The following is a 13,934-nucleotide window of genomic DNA, read 5'->3' as shown; positions in this document are numbered from 1 at the left end:
CATTTTCTTATTTTGAATTGCTGTTTGCAAGATATATCTAATAGAGCACTCTTCATGTTCCATTCAACTTTCATGTATTTTTGTTCACCGTATCTTATGTTCTTAATTGAGGACCATAATTGCATAATACATTGTATATTGGAACCTTTGAATTGGACTTGCGACATATATTTGAATCCCATGTCAATTTGTGCCAATACTTAAAGTTACCTATTTTATATTGAGTCCTAATAGGGGCATGAATGGAATTGCATTTAATCTGGGGGCTCCTAGATTGAGGTACATCAAAGACGATAAATTTAAATGTTACAAATGAATCGAAACTCTACAGAAGATGATGTGCCTAAATCCAACATCAATTGAAGATCAAATTATTTAATTTTGGGTTTGTTGATCCTTATCACACTCTCCTATGATATTGATATGTTTTCATGTGGCACATATCATTCTACGTCCATCTATATAAAGGGGAGCCCAATATTTGTTGAAGGTAGTCAATTAATAGCTGGTCCACTAGCAATGATTATGATATCATAAGGTTAGAAGAAATAAAAGAAGATTAGCCTAAGATTTGAATATTTTAATCATGTAAGATCATGGTTGAGGCCTAACATGTATTAATTTAATGAAGATATTGTTATTTGTGTTGAATCAATAGATCAGACTTCTATTTGTGAGGATTCTGTTGTCTTTATTGTGTGTTCACTTTATTGTCTTTAATTGGATCTTCCAACAATGAATGTGTTTTTTTACCATAATTCATCTCAGTATTTTCAATACATATGATTGAAAAGTATTGATTTAGTTGATATTGAATAAATATTACATCAATGTGTTTTTCTTTTATACTTAGAGATGGCAATCTGTTACAATGTTTGAACTTTGGATGCATATAAACTTTGACTTTTTTCCCATTGATTATACTATCTCAATCTTTTGCCATAATATATCTCATTATTTTCATTACATATGTCTACAAAGCTTTTATTTATTTGATATCTCATAAATAGTAATTTATATACTTTTTTTATTGTACTTAGAGATGGCAATTACTCTTTTAAAAGAGAAAGCAATCCTTTCAGATCAAGGCTATTTTGAGATTGTCCAGGCTAGAAAAAGACTACCAATATCCTTGCAAGAAACATTAAATAATGCATTTGCAAAGATACCAGTGTCTTTTTTTCCTGAAGTTCCTGGAGGCAAAGGTAAGAGATTTCTAGACAATGATGTTTTTTGTCTGTAGCAAAAGGTTTATATTGCATCATATTTCTCTTTAAGCTTTACTCTTGTTTGAGTACATGAAATTTATGACTTGTTTAAAAATATTGAGTAATGGACATTGTTTTGTTGCATTTTTCAATTTAAAAAATGCTAGAAGAATCATTGAATTCAACTAACTCATTATCTTGTTTGTCTTTCTAAAGAAGCAAATTAAAGTTTTAAACATCCAATGAGCATGAATCAAATTTTTTTGGATTGATTAATGCTTACCAAGAATATTTTGATTTACTTTCATTTGTGTTTATGGTGCATCTTTCCATAACTTTGACCAAGTTGTATTTGTTAGCTCTTCTTATCTAGATAGCGTTTCTCAAATAAATGTTTGGACTGGTAAAGACTACTCCCTGAATATCAAGAGTAACATTGACCACAACCTCATCAATGTAATGCTTGTTTTTACGAGACAGCTTTGCATTGTTTGGTAGCCTCTAACCCAACCCAATGAATTAGTGTAGTGTCCTTGGTTAAAATTTTAATGGAATTACTTATAAACTTTCTTAAAAAATTAGTCAATCGGCTGCTCTATCACCCGCATAATACAGGAAATAATGGCTAAGCTTGGTTTCCCTTCTTTAATTAGAAATAAAAATATATAATCCCCCCTTAGTGGACTTTGTAAGAGTGGTAAATAGTTTTAGGGTTTCAATCTTTTTAACAAACCTTACAATCCCCAAATTTTCTCTTTCATTCTGTAGTGTTGAACCCCTAATTTTTTTTGAAAATGTTTTCCCAATAAATTGTTTCTTGACCAGTTGGATAAGTTTATTGCTGATGTGTTTTTGAAAGTGTTTGCATTCATTCATGATGCCATTTACAATGCTTTGGAGCAAAATTTGTTACAAAACTTGAAGATTGCAAATGTAACATTCAACCAAAGATTTAAAGAATCAAATACCTTCTTGGACATTCTCTTTTGTGTGACCAGTTTGCTGTTTGTAATCAGTTTGAAGACAGCAACAAGTAAGCTTCCCTTAAGCTAGGAAAATGTAGTGTCCCCTTTTGGGATGATCTTTGGATCTTGCCCTCAAATGACAAGTTCAATTGAAATAAGGAATGTATATAGTTATCAACATAAATCTGGGTTTAGGCCCTGTGACCATGTTAGATAATACTTGAAATATAATTCATAAGATTATTCATTTCTATTAGGGTTAGGGACTCAACAACAAATATAAATACATATACATATATGTCAATAATTCTTAACCTACTTAGATAAATCATGCAACTTGTTGATCTTAGAGATTAAGCACCAATGGTCCATTACCCTTAATCAACCATAGTAGGGTTTGGAGAGGAAAGCCATAAAGGGTGCCTAGTTATTGTTCAGCCCAATTAAGCCCAAGAGTGCACAGTGTCTGACCAAGACAACTCGCCTGACCCCTTGGACCATAAGTGGCAGGAACGTGCACCTTGATGGTTCCATCCATAGTTGAACTACTCGCGACTTGGCTCGACTTGCCAAGCCTCTGGGAAAAAAACTCGGGGAAAACTCGAGAAAAACTCGGAAAAACTCGACGAAAAACTCGGCAACGTAAAAACACACTTAATTTTAATAAAAAATGCATTTTTTTGCAAAATTTAATGAGAAGATGCATCCAATGAGTCAATAAATGATAACACAAAAGAAACAAGCTGATTCTAGATATATTTAAATGCAAAGTGTCTACAAAATCGCATCCTCATGAGGAATGCTGATGGCTGGAAGCAAAATAGTAAATAGTTTTTGTAAAACCAAAAGTAAATACATCATTACAAATTACAATTACAACTTCCTCTTCCCAGCTCTAGGTAAAACTAGAGGAGAGGTAAAACTGGAGGGTCTAGTCCTAGAAGTCTGTAGTGGGCGTGATTGTGTCTCCTCGCTCGGTATGGCTGGCTCATCCTCCATCCTGGATGAAGCCATGCCTCCACCTGCTTGTGGCATTGGCAATGACTCCTCATCCTCATCCTCTTCCTCCTCAATGTCATCCAACGTGAAACCAAATCCACCCCCCTCCTCCATAGCTTGCCTCTCCAAATCAGTGTTGTCATCCTCAGAAAACAATGGAGGCTGCTCCTGTGATGTCCAATCATTGTAAGGATCTATATCATCCAAGTCAAGTGGACCACCTGCTACTTCCTCTACCTTCCTTACGCGCAATCGAAGATTATATTGCACAAAGACAAGGTCATTGAGGTTAAATTTTCCCTACTTCCATCAGTGTAGTTTCCCCCTATATTTTTGAATGGGGGTTTGGGGGCAGCGCCCCTTGCGCGCCCCCTGTCGTGATACAGGGCGGGGTCAAGGTGCAGTGCCCCGCGAGGCCAAAAATACTTTTATTATTTTATAAAGGCGTCGGGTGTCATAAAGTATAAGAAAGGAAAAAGACATATTGAAATGCCACTAATACTTAAATGTTATATTTCATGTGTATATTCTGATGAAGAGAATGAAACTGACTTGAAAAACAAAAATTGATCTAGCCGAGTTTTTTAAAGAAACTCGCCGAGTTTTTTAAAGAAACTTGCCGAGTTTTTTGCAAAAACTCGACGAGTTTTTGCTGTGAGTTAAAGTCAGAAAAACTCGCTGAGCTCAAAAACTCGGCGAGTTTCAAAAACTCGCCGAGTACTCTGCGAGTGTGTCATGCAAAAAACTCGGCGAGTTTTTGCTGCGAGTTAAAGTCAGAAAAACTCGCAGAGCTCAAAAACTCGGCGAGTTTCAAAAACTCGCCGAGTACTCTGCGAGTGTGTCATCTATGGTTCCATCCCTTCGGGTGGCCTACTTAATTTGAGGGAACCCAGGCCATTGAGGAAGAATGTTCAGCCAAATTAAGCCCAAGAGTGCACAGCGTCTAACCAAGACAACTCGCCCCTTGGCACACAAGTGGCAATGTAATGTCCCCTATTAGGACTTAGTTTGATTTGCCCTAGAATTCCTAATGAGGTACGGATTAACACCTTGAATTAGAGCCACATTTTAAAAAAAATATGTAACTGCTGCTTCATATATCTCTTCTAAGTCTGCAACTCTTTTTAGGTCGGACACTTATCCTTGTCTTCAATGCTGTTCACTTGATTACTCTTACTCTATTCTCTTTATTGACATTTCTTCTCTTCTGCTCCATTTGTCTGTATGAGTGTGTGGGGTATATATGGTACCTTTGTTAATTCTCTGGGTGCAGATTATATCTATCAGAATGTCTGATCTACTTGATTATAAGTCTGCCACTGCAGCTTACAGGTTCGAGTCTACTGTTGCATATCTCTACCCATGCTATTAAATCATAAAATATTTCGTCTTCTTTAATTCATGTTATTTTCATTGTATTCACATTGTCTTAGTTGCAGCCCATGAATGATAACTGCTTTTCTTAGTGTCCTTGCTGCTCTTCTAAATATGTTCTAAATAAGAATGATCTCTTCTATGCACCCCCTTCTCACTCCCCTTCTTCTTTCTTTTATACCCACTTATATATCTCTTCATAAGGGAGGCGTCTATTCCAAAGAGGTTGGCCTCTTCCATAAACAATTAAATAATTTTAATTCTCCATGGATGGTGATAGCATTTTAGGAGTCGGTCTTCAAACAACTTCAATTTATTCTTAATTTTGAACTCACCAATTAAGGCACCACAAAATGAAGAGTTGGCCCTTGCATTTTAATTACCCATATAAATCTGTGATTAGTTTGCTGCAACTAGGGTTTTATCATTGCTGCGAGTCTGTGACTAGGGTTTTACCACTGCTTGAGCAGGGTTTTAATTGCTGTGAGGGTTTAAGGCAGGGGCATGGCAGACCGCCATTCCCAAAATTGCCTGTCCTCGAGCAAATGGTTTGATCATAGAAAGTGTGGTTCAAGATGACTTTCAATAGATAAGGGTTTGATGTATGCAACCTCTAACCTTTTGGGAGTCTAATTTGTAACCCACCTTCTGCTATGCTTCTCTAATATTATCCCAAGGCACATAGCTCTATCTTTAATTTAATGTGAATTATCTCGACCAATGATTGGAAATTTGCAATGCTTGTGGTTTTAAGACACGTTTTCTTTCATCAATAGTATCTTTAAGAAATTGTTTTTGTTGGTCTTATGGATATAAGGGCGAACGTCCCATATATTGAGAAGAAGCATGACACACATCTATGATCTCAAATGCAAGGTTCTTTTCTAGATAAATTCATATCTCATTTGGTTCACTCTAGTTATTTTTATATTCTAGATCAACCAAAAGTAGAAATCTTGTGATGATAGGAATATGCCTATAGTAATCATAGAGTTGACAAACACATCAGGTGTGAACGAAACATAGAGCATACACATAAAACATATATACACATGAACAAATGCAGACACATAGTATTCACATAAAACAGCAAATTGTTAGATTTCCTCTCTTTGACTAGAATACATCCATAGATTTACCCTAGTACTCCAACACATTAGGATTTGGAATCAGCCTGTTTATGTAGGGAACAATTTATCATATTCCAATAATAACATGCTAAAGTAAACTCAATTTATCATCAATGGTTTAAGAAATAATGAGCATTTATCAAATTATGATAAACATTATAACTAGCTAATTATCCTATAACCAATCATTGCTTAGTTTGGTAGGAGACTCGAAAGGGCATTGATAAATTGCCTAACCTAGCTAAGCTTGAGAGAACACAACATCCAAGTCATGGCCATTTGCCTCACATCCCACAAGCGCCTTGGGGTAATCAATTCATCGCTTGGTCCACAAGAGGCAGGAACGTCCAACTATGACTAGTTCGATGCCTTGGGCTAATCAATTCCATCCCACAAGAGATAGGAATGTCCAACTATGACCAGTTCCATCCCTTGGGCTAATCAATTCATCACTTGGTGGCCCACAAGAGGCAGGAACGTACAACTATGACTAGTTCCATCCCTTGGGGTAAGCAATTCATCGCTTGGACCACAAGAGGCAAGAACGTCCAACTATGATTGGCTCCATCCCTTGGAGTAATCAATTAATCGCTTGGCCCACAAGAGGCAAGAACATCCAACTATGACTAGTTCTATCCCTTGGGGTAGTCAATTCATCACTTGTCGCACTAGAGGCAGGAACGTACAACTATTACCAGTTCCATCCCTTGGGGTAATCAATTCATTACTTGGTCCACAAGAGGCAGGAATGTCCATCTATGATTAGTTCCATCCCTTGGGGTTATCAATTCATCATTTGGCCCACAAGAGGCACGAATGTCCAACTATGATTAGTTCCATCCCTTGAGGTAATTAATTCATTACTTGACCCAAAAGAGGCAAGAATGTCCAACTATGACCAATTCCATCTCTTGGGGTAATGTAACTTGCTTCTTATCCCACAAGAGGCAGGAACGTCCAACTATGACTAGTTCCATCCCTTGGGGTAATTTAATTTGCTTCTTATGCCTTTGTCTGGTGAACCCAATCCTTTGTCATATTTCATTTGGGCTAGTTATATGTCACTTGGCTAGTCACAATTATTCCTTCCATTTTGTTACAATAATTGTCACAAAATATTATTTCCACGTCTATGAAGGATTATTTACACTTATATTGAGTGATGATAACTCTTCTGATGTTTGTCTTGTTTTTCACACTTACGGACTATAACCTTTATGGCTACTTAACAACACCCTTAATTGTTTGTTATCTTCCACACTAGGTTTGTCCATTTGACTCTACATTAAGCAATGCACATTGCATTTTCTACCCACGTGTTGTGTATGCAACTTTTGGACTGTCATCTTCTATGGTTCTTTTACTACCATGTAATTGAAACTCTATCACTGCAACTCTATTTTCCACAGAATGTCCATGTGAAATCCTCTTTGTTTGAGACTCTTGCATGATGTCAATGACTGAGTGTCAATTGTGATCTTTGAGTAATGATTCGCACTATAACTCTTGTCATTTCTTGCCAGTCGTTCTTGATCACTATCTTTAGGACATTGCATAGTTCTGTTCTTACAGGTTGGCAGGATCACTTCTTTGTTACCACTTGTAATGTCCCCAATTAGGACTTAGTTTAATTTGCCCTAGAATTTCTAATGAGGTATGGATTAACACCTTTAATTAGAGCTACAATATTTGATAAATCTATAACTGCTGCTTAATATATCTCTTTTTCAGTCTGCAACTCTTATTAGATTGGATGCTTATCCTTGTCTTCAATGCTTTTCACTTGATTATTCTTATTCTATTCTCTTTATTAACATTTCTTTACTTCTACTCCATATATTTGTGTGAGTGTGTGGGTTGTTTATGGTACCTTTTGTTAATTCTCTGAGTGCAGATTATATCTATCAGAATGTCTGATCTGATTGATTATGAGTCTGCTACCGCAGCTTCCAGGTTTGAGTATGCTGTTGCAGATCTCTACCCATGCTATTAAATCACAGAATATTTCATCTTCTTTAATTCATGTTAGTTTCATTGTATTCACATTATCTTAGTTGCAGCCCATGAATGATCACTGCTCTGCTTAATGTACTTGCTGCTCTTCTAAATCTGTTCTAAATAAGAATAATCTTGTCTTCTATGCCCCCCCTTCTCACTCTCCTTCATCTTTCTTTTCATACCCACTCAGATATCTCTTCATGAAGGAGGCGTCTAGTCTTTCTTTTATACCCACTCATATATCTCTTCATAAGGGAGGCATCTATTCCAAAGAGGTCGGCCTCTTCTATAATGTAATGGGCACCCTAGAATGCCCAAAAACTAACCCCACTGCTGATAGGAATTTAGTCAAACAGTTTGCAGCCAATTCCTTATTCCTCCGTTTAATGTTTCAATGTTTTTTTTTTGTTTTAAGTCTTTGCACAGGTATGAAACCACATAACATGAACTAAAAAGAATTTACAATAATAGGCAAGCTGGAAATTGAACTACTGCTGTTATAATATTATTTCCAGAATTAACAAACTCAAATACAAAGCAGGTTATTTTCAACTCACTAAATACTCCAGCATTTTGACATAATGTTCCAACAAAAGTTTCTAATTCTGCTGCTACAGTAACATGAATAGTGCCAGATGAATAGTGCCGCGTGAATAGTGTCACGTGAATAGTACCCGCGTGAATAGTGTCGCGTGAATAGTACCTGCGTGAATAGTGTCGTGGCCAGTAGCTGGAAATGCAACCAAATAATGCTGCTGCTTGTAGCTGGAAATGCAACCAAATAATGCTACTGCCTGTGGCTGAAAAATGCACCCAATCTACCTGTAAATGAAGCTGATCGCAAAGGATTCCAAAGGCCAAACCCCAACGGAATGACGTCTAGAATGTCACAAGAGAGGATAGACGTCCTCTAATGCCAAGAACGGATCTGCAACTCACACACCAAATTCTTCTCATATCCAACATGCCCAATGAAGCCACAAAAGCTCCCTTTTATTCTTTCTCCAAGGGGCGACCCAACTCACTCAAACAATGTGGGATAAAACATGTTCAATATAAAACATATTAAAATATTCACTTATGTCTCCCTTGGTTGCCCCTTTGATTTACACATATCTCCATAAAATAAATATTAAAGTAACACTTTAATATTTTACAATTAAATTAAATGTTACTTTAATAAAACTTCAGGCATTAAAAAATATTAGCAATCGGACTCCGAATAGCGTGAGTGATAGCTCATCGGAAAGCTCTCGCCAAGGAGTATCAAATCCAATCACCAAAATTAGCCTCCGTTGTGTCTTGCTGACTTACTAAAAATAGTAAGTATGCCTGAAACTAAGTAAATCAACTTCGTTTTGGCCCAAACTGGAAATGACTAGGCCAAAACACTCCAAGATCCCTTTAAACCCTTCGTTAGCCCTCGGGACCATGTAGAGCTAGGCTAACGCACATATGCTTGGTCAATCTGCTAGAGTGGGGACATTACATATAAGCAATTAAATTTGTTTAAATTTATGTTAAGCATTTTGTTTTACAAAATAATATGTGCAAGTTGATATCTGATAGAAATCTTAGTTCATACCATTAAGGATTGGCTGATTGCCAGTTCCTTTGCATGGTTAGTCTGAACTCACTAGTATGCTTAGTTCGGTTATTAAACATGGAATGTATGAATGTCTTAAATTCAACATTTATGTTTAAAAGCATGAAAATTTGTTTCCCCTTTGGAGATTGCATCAATTTTATCTAGTTGTGTGAATTGCTGGCGAAATAAAATTTGATTATTGCAAGATTTCTGTCTATCATCTTGAAGGTGTTATTTTTAGGTAGATTAATTAGGTATTTTCTCTCTCTTTCCCCTTCCTTTTTCCCTTTTTTATCAAAAGTTGAAGTTCGAACAGCATCATACCAAAGATAAATCTGATGAAATCAAACTGTAAGATCTTAGGAAACTTGTGCGAAACTAATTCTGTCTAACCGTAAGTCCCCTTTGTGTTTCCAGCAAAACACATCAAACTGTTGAGCTATCCTGCAGTCAAGACCTAACAACTGAAACCTTGAGGTCGTCCCCATTGATCAACTCAAACAGCATTAGGGATTTCCTTATCTCAAGAGAGGATAGGATACTCATCATTCTATTCTGCGTTGGCCGGATGAGGTTGTAGTAATACGATTTTAGCCACGTCAACAAGACTCTTCTTTGAATTAGTCATAGTTTTTCCTAGATTTTCTCAACGCACCTCTCCTATATATATGAGGTTGCTTATTGTAATTTCTATCTAGAATTTTTAATCTATATGCCAAAACTCTGCTGAAGTGAAGAGCAAAAGTGAAACTTTGTGTTCCTATCGTGATTTTACAAATTTGATAAAATAAGAAGAAAGCTTTGGCATCCAGACTTTGTGTTGGATTCATTTGTGGTTTATGGTGAGAGTGTTCTTATGTCATTCCTGTTATAAATTCTTATTTTTCTCAAGTAAAGGTGTTGTTGAAGGAATATTGTTAAAGAGTAGAGGCAATTGTTAATTTGTGAACTTTGTGTCATATTTTAACTCTTGTTAATAGAATTAGGAATTGGTTAATGCAATATCATTGTGAAGACTTTGCGCTTCATATTGGTATTTTCAAGATAAAGTTAGCTGAAATATAGTAAGATAGCACAATGAAGACTTTGTGCTTTATTGTGCCATCTTGGAAAAGGAAATCGTAACTTGAAGGCTTTGAGCTTCATATTATCGTTTTAGAAAAATATTATCGAAAGTTGTAATTAGGAGTCAAATTAAAGACTTTGTGCTTTGCTTTGATTTTCTTAATTAACACATTGGGTTACAAAAGTATTTGTAAAAAGGTTGATATCAGTAGTGAGTTTTAAGACTTTGAGCTTGAGCATTCTTTCCTGTCTTGGAGAAGAAATGGAGGACTTTGGGCCTTTATAGAAACTTTGCTTCTTTACTTATCCTTATTTTGATCGTTCTTGCATTCTAAGTTAATTTGTAACAGTGAAATTGTAAGAATTATTGCTGCTCTATTTTGTAAATTCTTTCCTAAAAAAAGAGGAGAGAATAACATCTATCCTGAAAAAGAGGATAGGATGATGCACCACCCAAGTTAGATTAGAAGTTGAAACTTGTATCTTGTTTTAGAAAAGTAGAGTAATGAATTGAAAGGGGGAGCCTTCCCTTAGAAATTAGGAGAGATTTAATCTCATTCGCTATGGTTGAAACCACAATTTTGTAAACTCTCCTAGTTTGCAAAATATTCAACCAACACAATTGATGTGTGTTTTGTGACACCTTACAACACAATAGAAAGAGTCAGCCTTCTAAGTATTCATGGCCAAATGACTTGAAAGGTTGTCTTGTGTAGAGTGGTTAGTTAATAAATTGACCATTGTGGGAGGGTATTAGAATAATATTAGATTATTTACCTTAGAATGATCATTTATGTCATTTAATGTATCTAGTCAGTTAGTTTAGGATATTTCTATTTTCGCTCTCAGTAAACGATTGTTTTATTTTAGAAACATCGTCTTTGTATTTCTTATTTAAGGAGCCTTCGTCTCCTTTGTAATTAACGCATTCAATCAATAGATTATCATTTCATCTAAAACAAAAAGAAATGAGAAATTTGGAATTTGGAAGTGCCAAAACAAGACATGAACTCATTACTTCTTTAAGGTTATTGAAAGCTTGCTTGACCGTTGGACTCCTAGGGAACACCCCTTTCATAGTCAAATTTGTCAAAGGTGCTGCAAGTTATGAGAACCCTTTTACATATCTTCTATAATAGCTGCAAAGTCCCCAAAATCCTCTCAATTGTGTCAAATTGTTTGGTCTAGGCCAATCTTGGATTGTCTCAATCTTCTCGTCATCCACACTAACACCTTGGGCACTTAATCTTGAACCGCAAATATAAAATTTCAGTCAACCCAAACTCACATTTGGAGACCTGAGCATAAAAAGGATGCTGGTGATGCCAAGCTAATCATCTAAATGCTTCAAATGATCCTCCTATGTGTTACTGTAAATCAAAATGTCATCAAAGGAAACCAACACAAATTTCCTCAACCAAAGAATAAATACCTGATTTATGAATGATTGGAAGGTGGTGGGTGCATTGGTTAAGCCAAATGGCATGATCAATAATTCATAATGCCCATAATGACACCTAAAAGCTGTTTTGTGCACATCCTCATCCCTTACCTTAATTTGGTGATACCCTGAACACAAATCAATCTTGGAGAAATGCATTGCTCCATGGACCTCATCAATGAATTCATCAATCTTGGGTATGGGATAGCGATTCTTGATTGTTCTTTTGTTGAGGGCTCTATAATCGATACACATTCTCATAGTCACATCCTTCTTGACCAAAACTACAGATGAAGCAAATGGGTTGGAACTAGGTCTTATATGCCCCATATTCAATAGATTGATAATTTTCTTCTCAATCTCTTCCTTGTATATATTGGGATGACGATAAGGATTTGCAATGACCAGTTTTGCTCCTTCTTTAAGCTCAATTATATGCTGAAAACCTCTATTTGGTGGTAATCTAGGAGGAATGTCTTTAAAGAACTTACAATGCTTGTCCAAAATGGAGCGAATATCCACATTGTAGGATCTCCCATCCTTTGAGGGATGTGCGTTTATAATTGAACATTTAGCTGCCCATGCCGCTTGGTCTCTACAAGAGGCTCGCTCCATCCTCTTAGTTGAAACTGTCATGGGTCCCACATTAGAGAGACCATGTAGGTCCACCCTCTTCTCATTATGTTGGAATGATAACTCCATAGTTCGGGGACTTTGTTAATACTTGTAAATCAAATGCAACCAATGCACTCCTAAGACCAATTCTATATTTCCCATAATGATAATATATAAACCATCTTTCATCTTATACTCTCCCATAGTTAACTCCATTTGCAAAATCTTCTTAGTACAAGGAAGAATTGTCCCACTTGCAACTATAACATTTAAACCTTCCATCAATTGTAATCTAGACTATAATGTCCCAATAAATTAATTTAATAATTTAATCAATTTGCAGCAAATGATATCTATTGAATTAATTAGTTTCTCTTTCCAAAACCCTTGAATAACCACATTTGAAAACTATTAGGAACTTCTCAATTAAATTCAACAATTTGTCAATTGGGTAAACAAAGATTTCAATCGAACTTTAATGAAATGAAACTGAAACTTCATGCAACTGAAATTTATTGTTTGAAACTGATTTTCAGCGTGAAATACATCATATTTTCTATCAAATACTACAGCAAACAGCAACAAACATTTGCAGCAACCTTTCTCTTAAAAGAGATCCAGACTAAGTCCAAAAATCACTCCACAACACTACAAACTTGAGAAAAACTCACAAAAATTTATACCAAGGTTCTTATTGACAAAATACGTATAAGAAATAGCAAACCCATGGTCTCAAAGCTACCATGAACTTCTACAACACTTACAAACTTGGAACTGAAGAAAACCTTACAAATCATCTCAATGTAACCTACTAATGAGATTATACTATGGTAATCCTCGACTCTTAGATCACCTAGTAATCCTTTGTCTCCTGTCACTAGATCACTTGGAAATTTTTAAATTCTCATTCTATAGTCTCCTTTTCCACTGGTTTATCAGCCACTGAAGAAACAAGCAAAATCTTTAAAAAAAAAACTGCAACATGAATCATCAATCACAAATGCCCAAATTTCTCAATATTTATAAAATTCAACTTAAATATTAAATTGGGCACCTAAATCTAACAAGTTGACATGGAGGAAACTTGCATGAAAAGGAAATGATCCTCTTTGGAAACTTTTATAAGAATCCATTACAAAGCCACTAGTTGCCAAAATTACCCAAGGATGCCAAGGAAACTTTTCGAAAACCACCCACTACTAGCCAACTTGCTAAAGCCAACATAGTATAACAACTTGTTGAGCACATAGTTATATTGAGAAGGGGGTGTTGGCATAACAACTTGTTGAGCACTTTCTCAAAATTAAATTTTATTAATTACAATTGCAACAATCATTCAAATGCAAAGAACACAAGAACATGATATTTACGTGGAAAACCTAAAAGGGAGAAAACCCCGACAATTTGATTGCTTTATATGAATTACAATTTCTTTAAAATTTTAGAGGCACCAACCCTTCATTCAAAATTATAATTACAAGAGTTACAACTCCCTTTTTCAATCTGAAATAAATCTCACTTAAGTCTGCTATAAGTCTGATCACCAATGTG

The 13,934-nt window shown here is 35.7% G+C and overlaps 1 protein-coding gene across 2 annotated transcripts in view; it reads left to right on the top strand.

Moving 5' to 3' along the window:
* Positions 1-13,934, top strand: part of LOC131075837 (SNF1-related protein kinase regulatory subunit gamma-1-like) — a 108,926-nt gene that overhangs the window by 68,883 nt on the left and 26,109 nt on the right. For both annotated transcript variants that reach the window (XM_058012758.2, XM_059218586.1), the window contains one exon: positions 1,041-1,205. In XM_058012758.2, the coding sequence (XP_057868741.1) occupies positions 1,043-1,205 (163 nt within the window). In that variant the 5' untranslated portion in view covers positions 1,041-1,042. The remainder of the gene's footprint in view (positions 1-1,040; positions 1,206-13,934) is intronic.

The sequence above is a fragment of the Cryptomeria japonica genome, chromosome 3, assembly GCF_030272615.1.
Source record: "Cryptomeria japonica chromosome 3, Sugi_1.0, whole genome shotgun sequence".
Taxonomy (NCBI): domain Eukaryota; kingdom Viridiplantae; phylum Streptophyta; class Pinopsida; order Cupressales; family Cupressaceae; genus Cryptomeria; species Cryptomeria japonica.
Note: the sequence above shows the minus strand (reverse complement) of the source record. Positions and strands in the feature narration are given on the sequence as shown.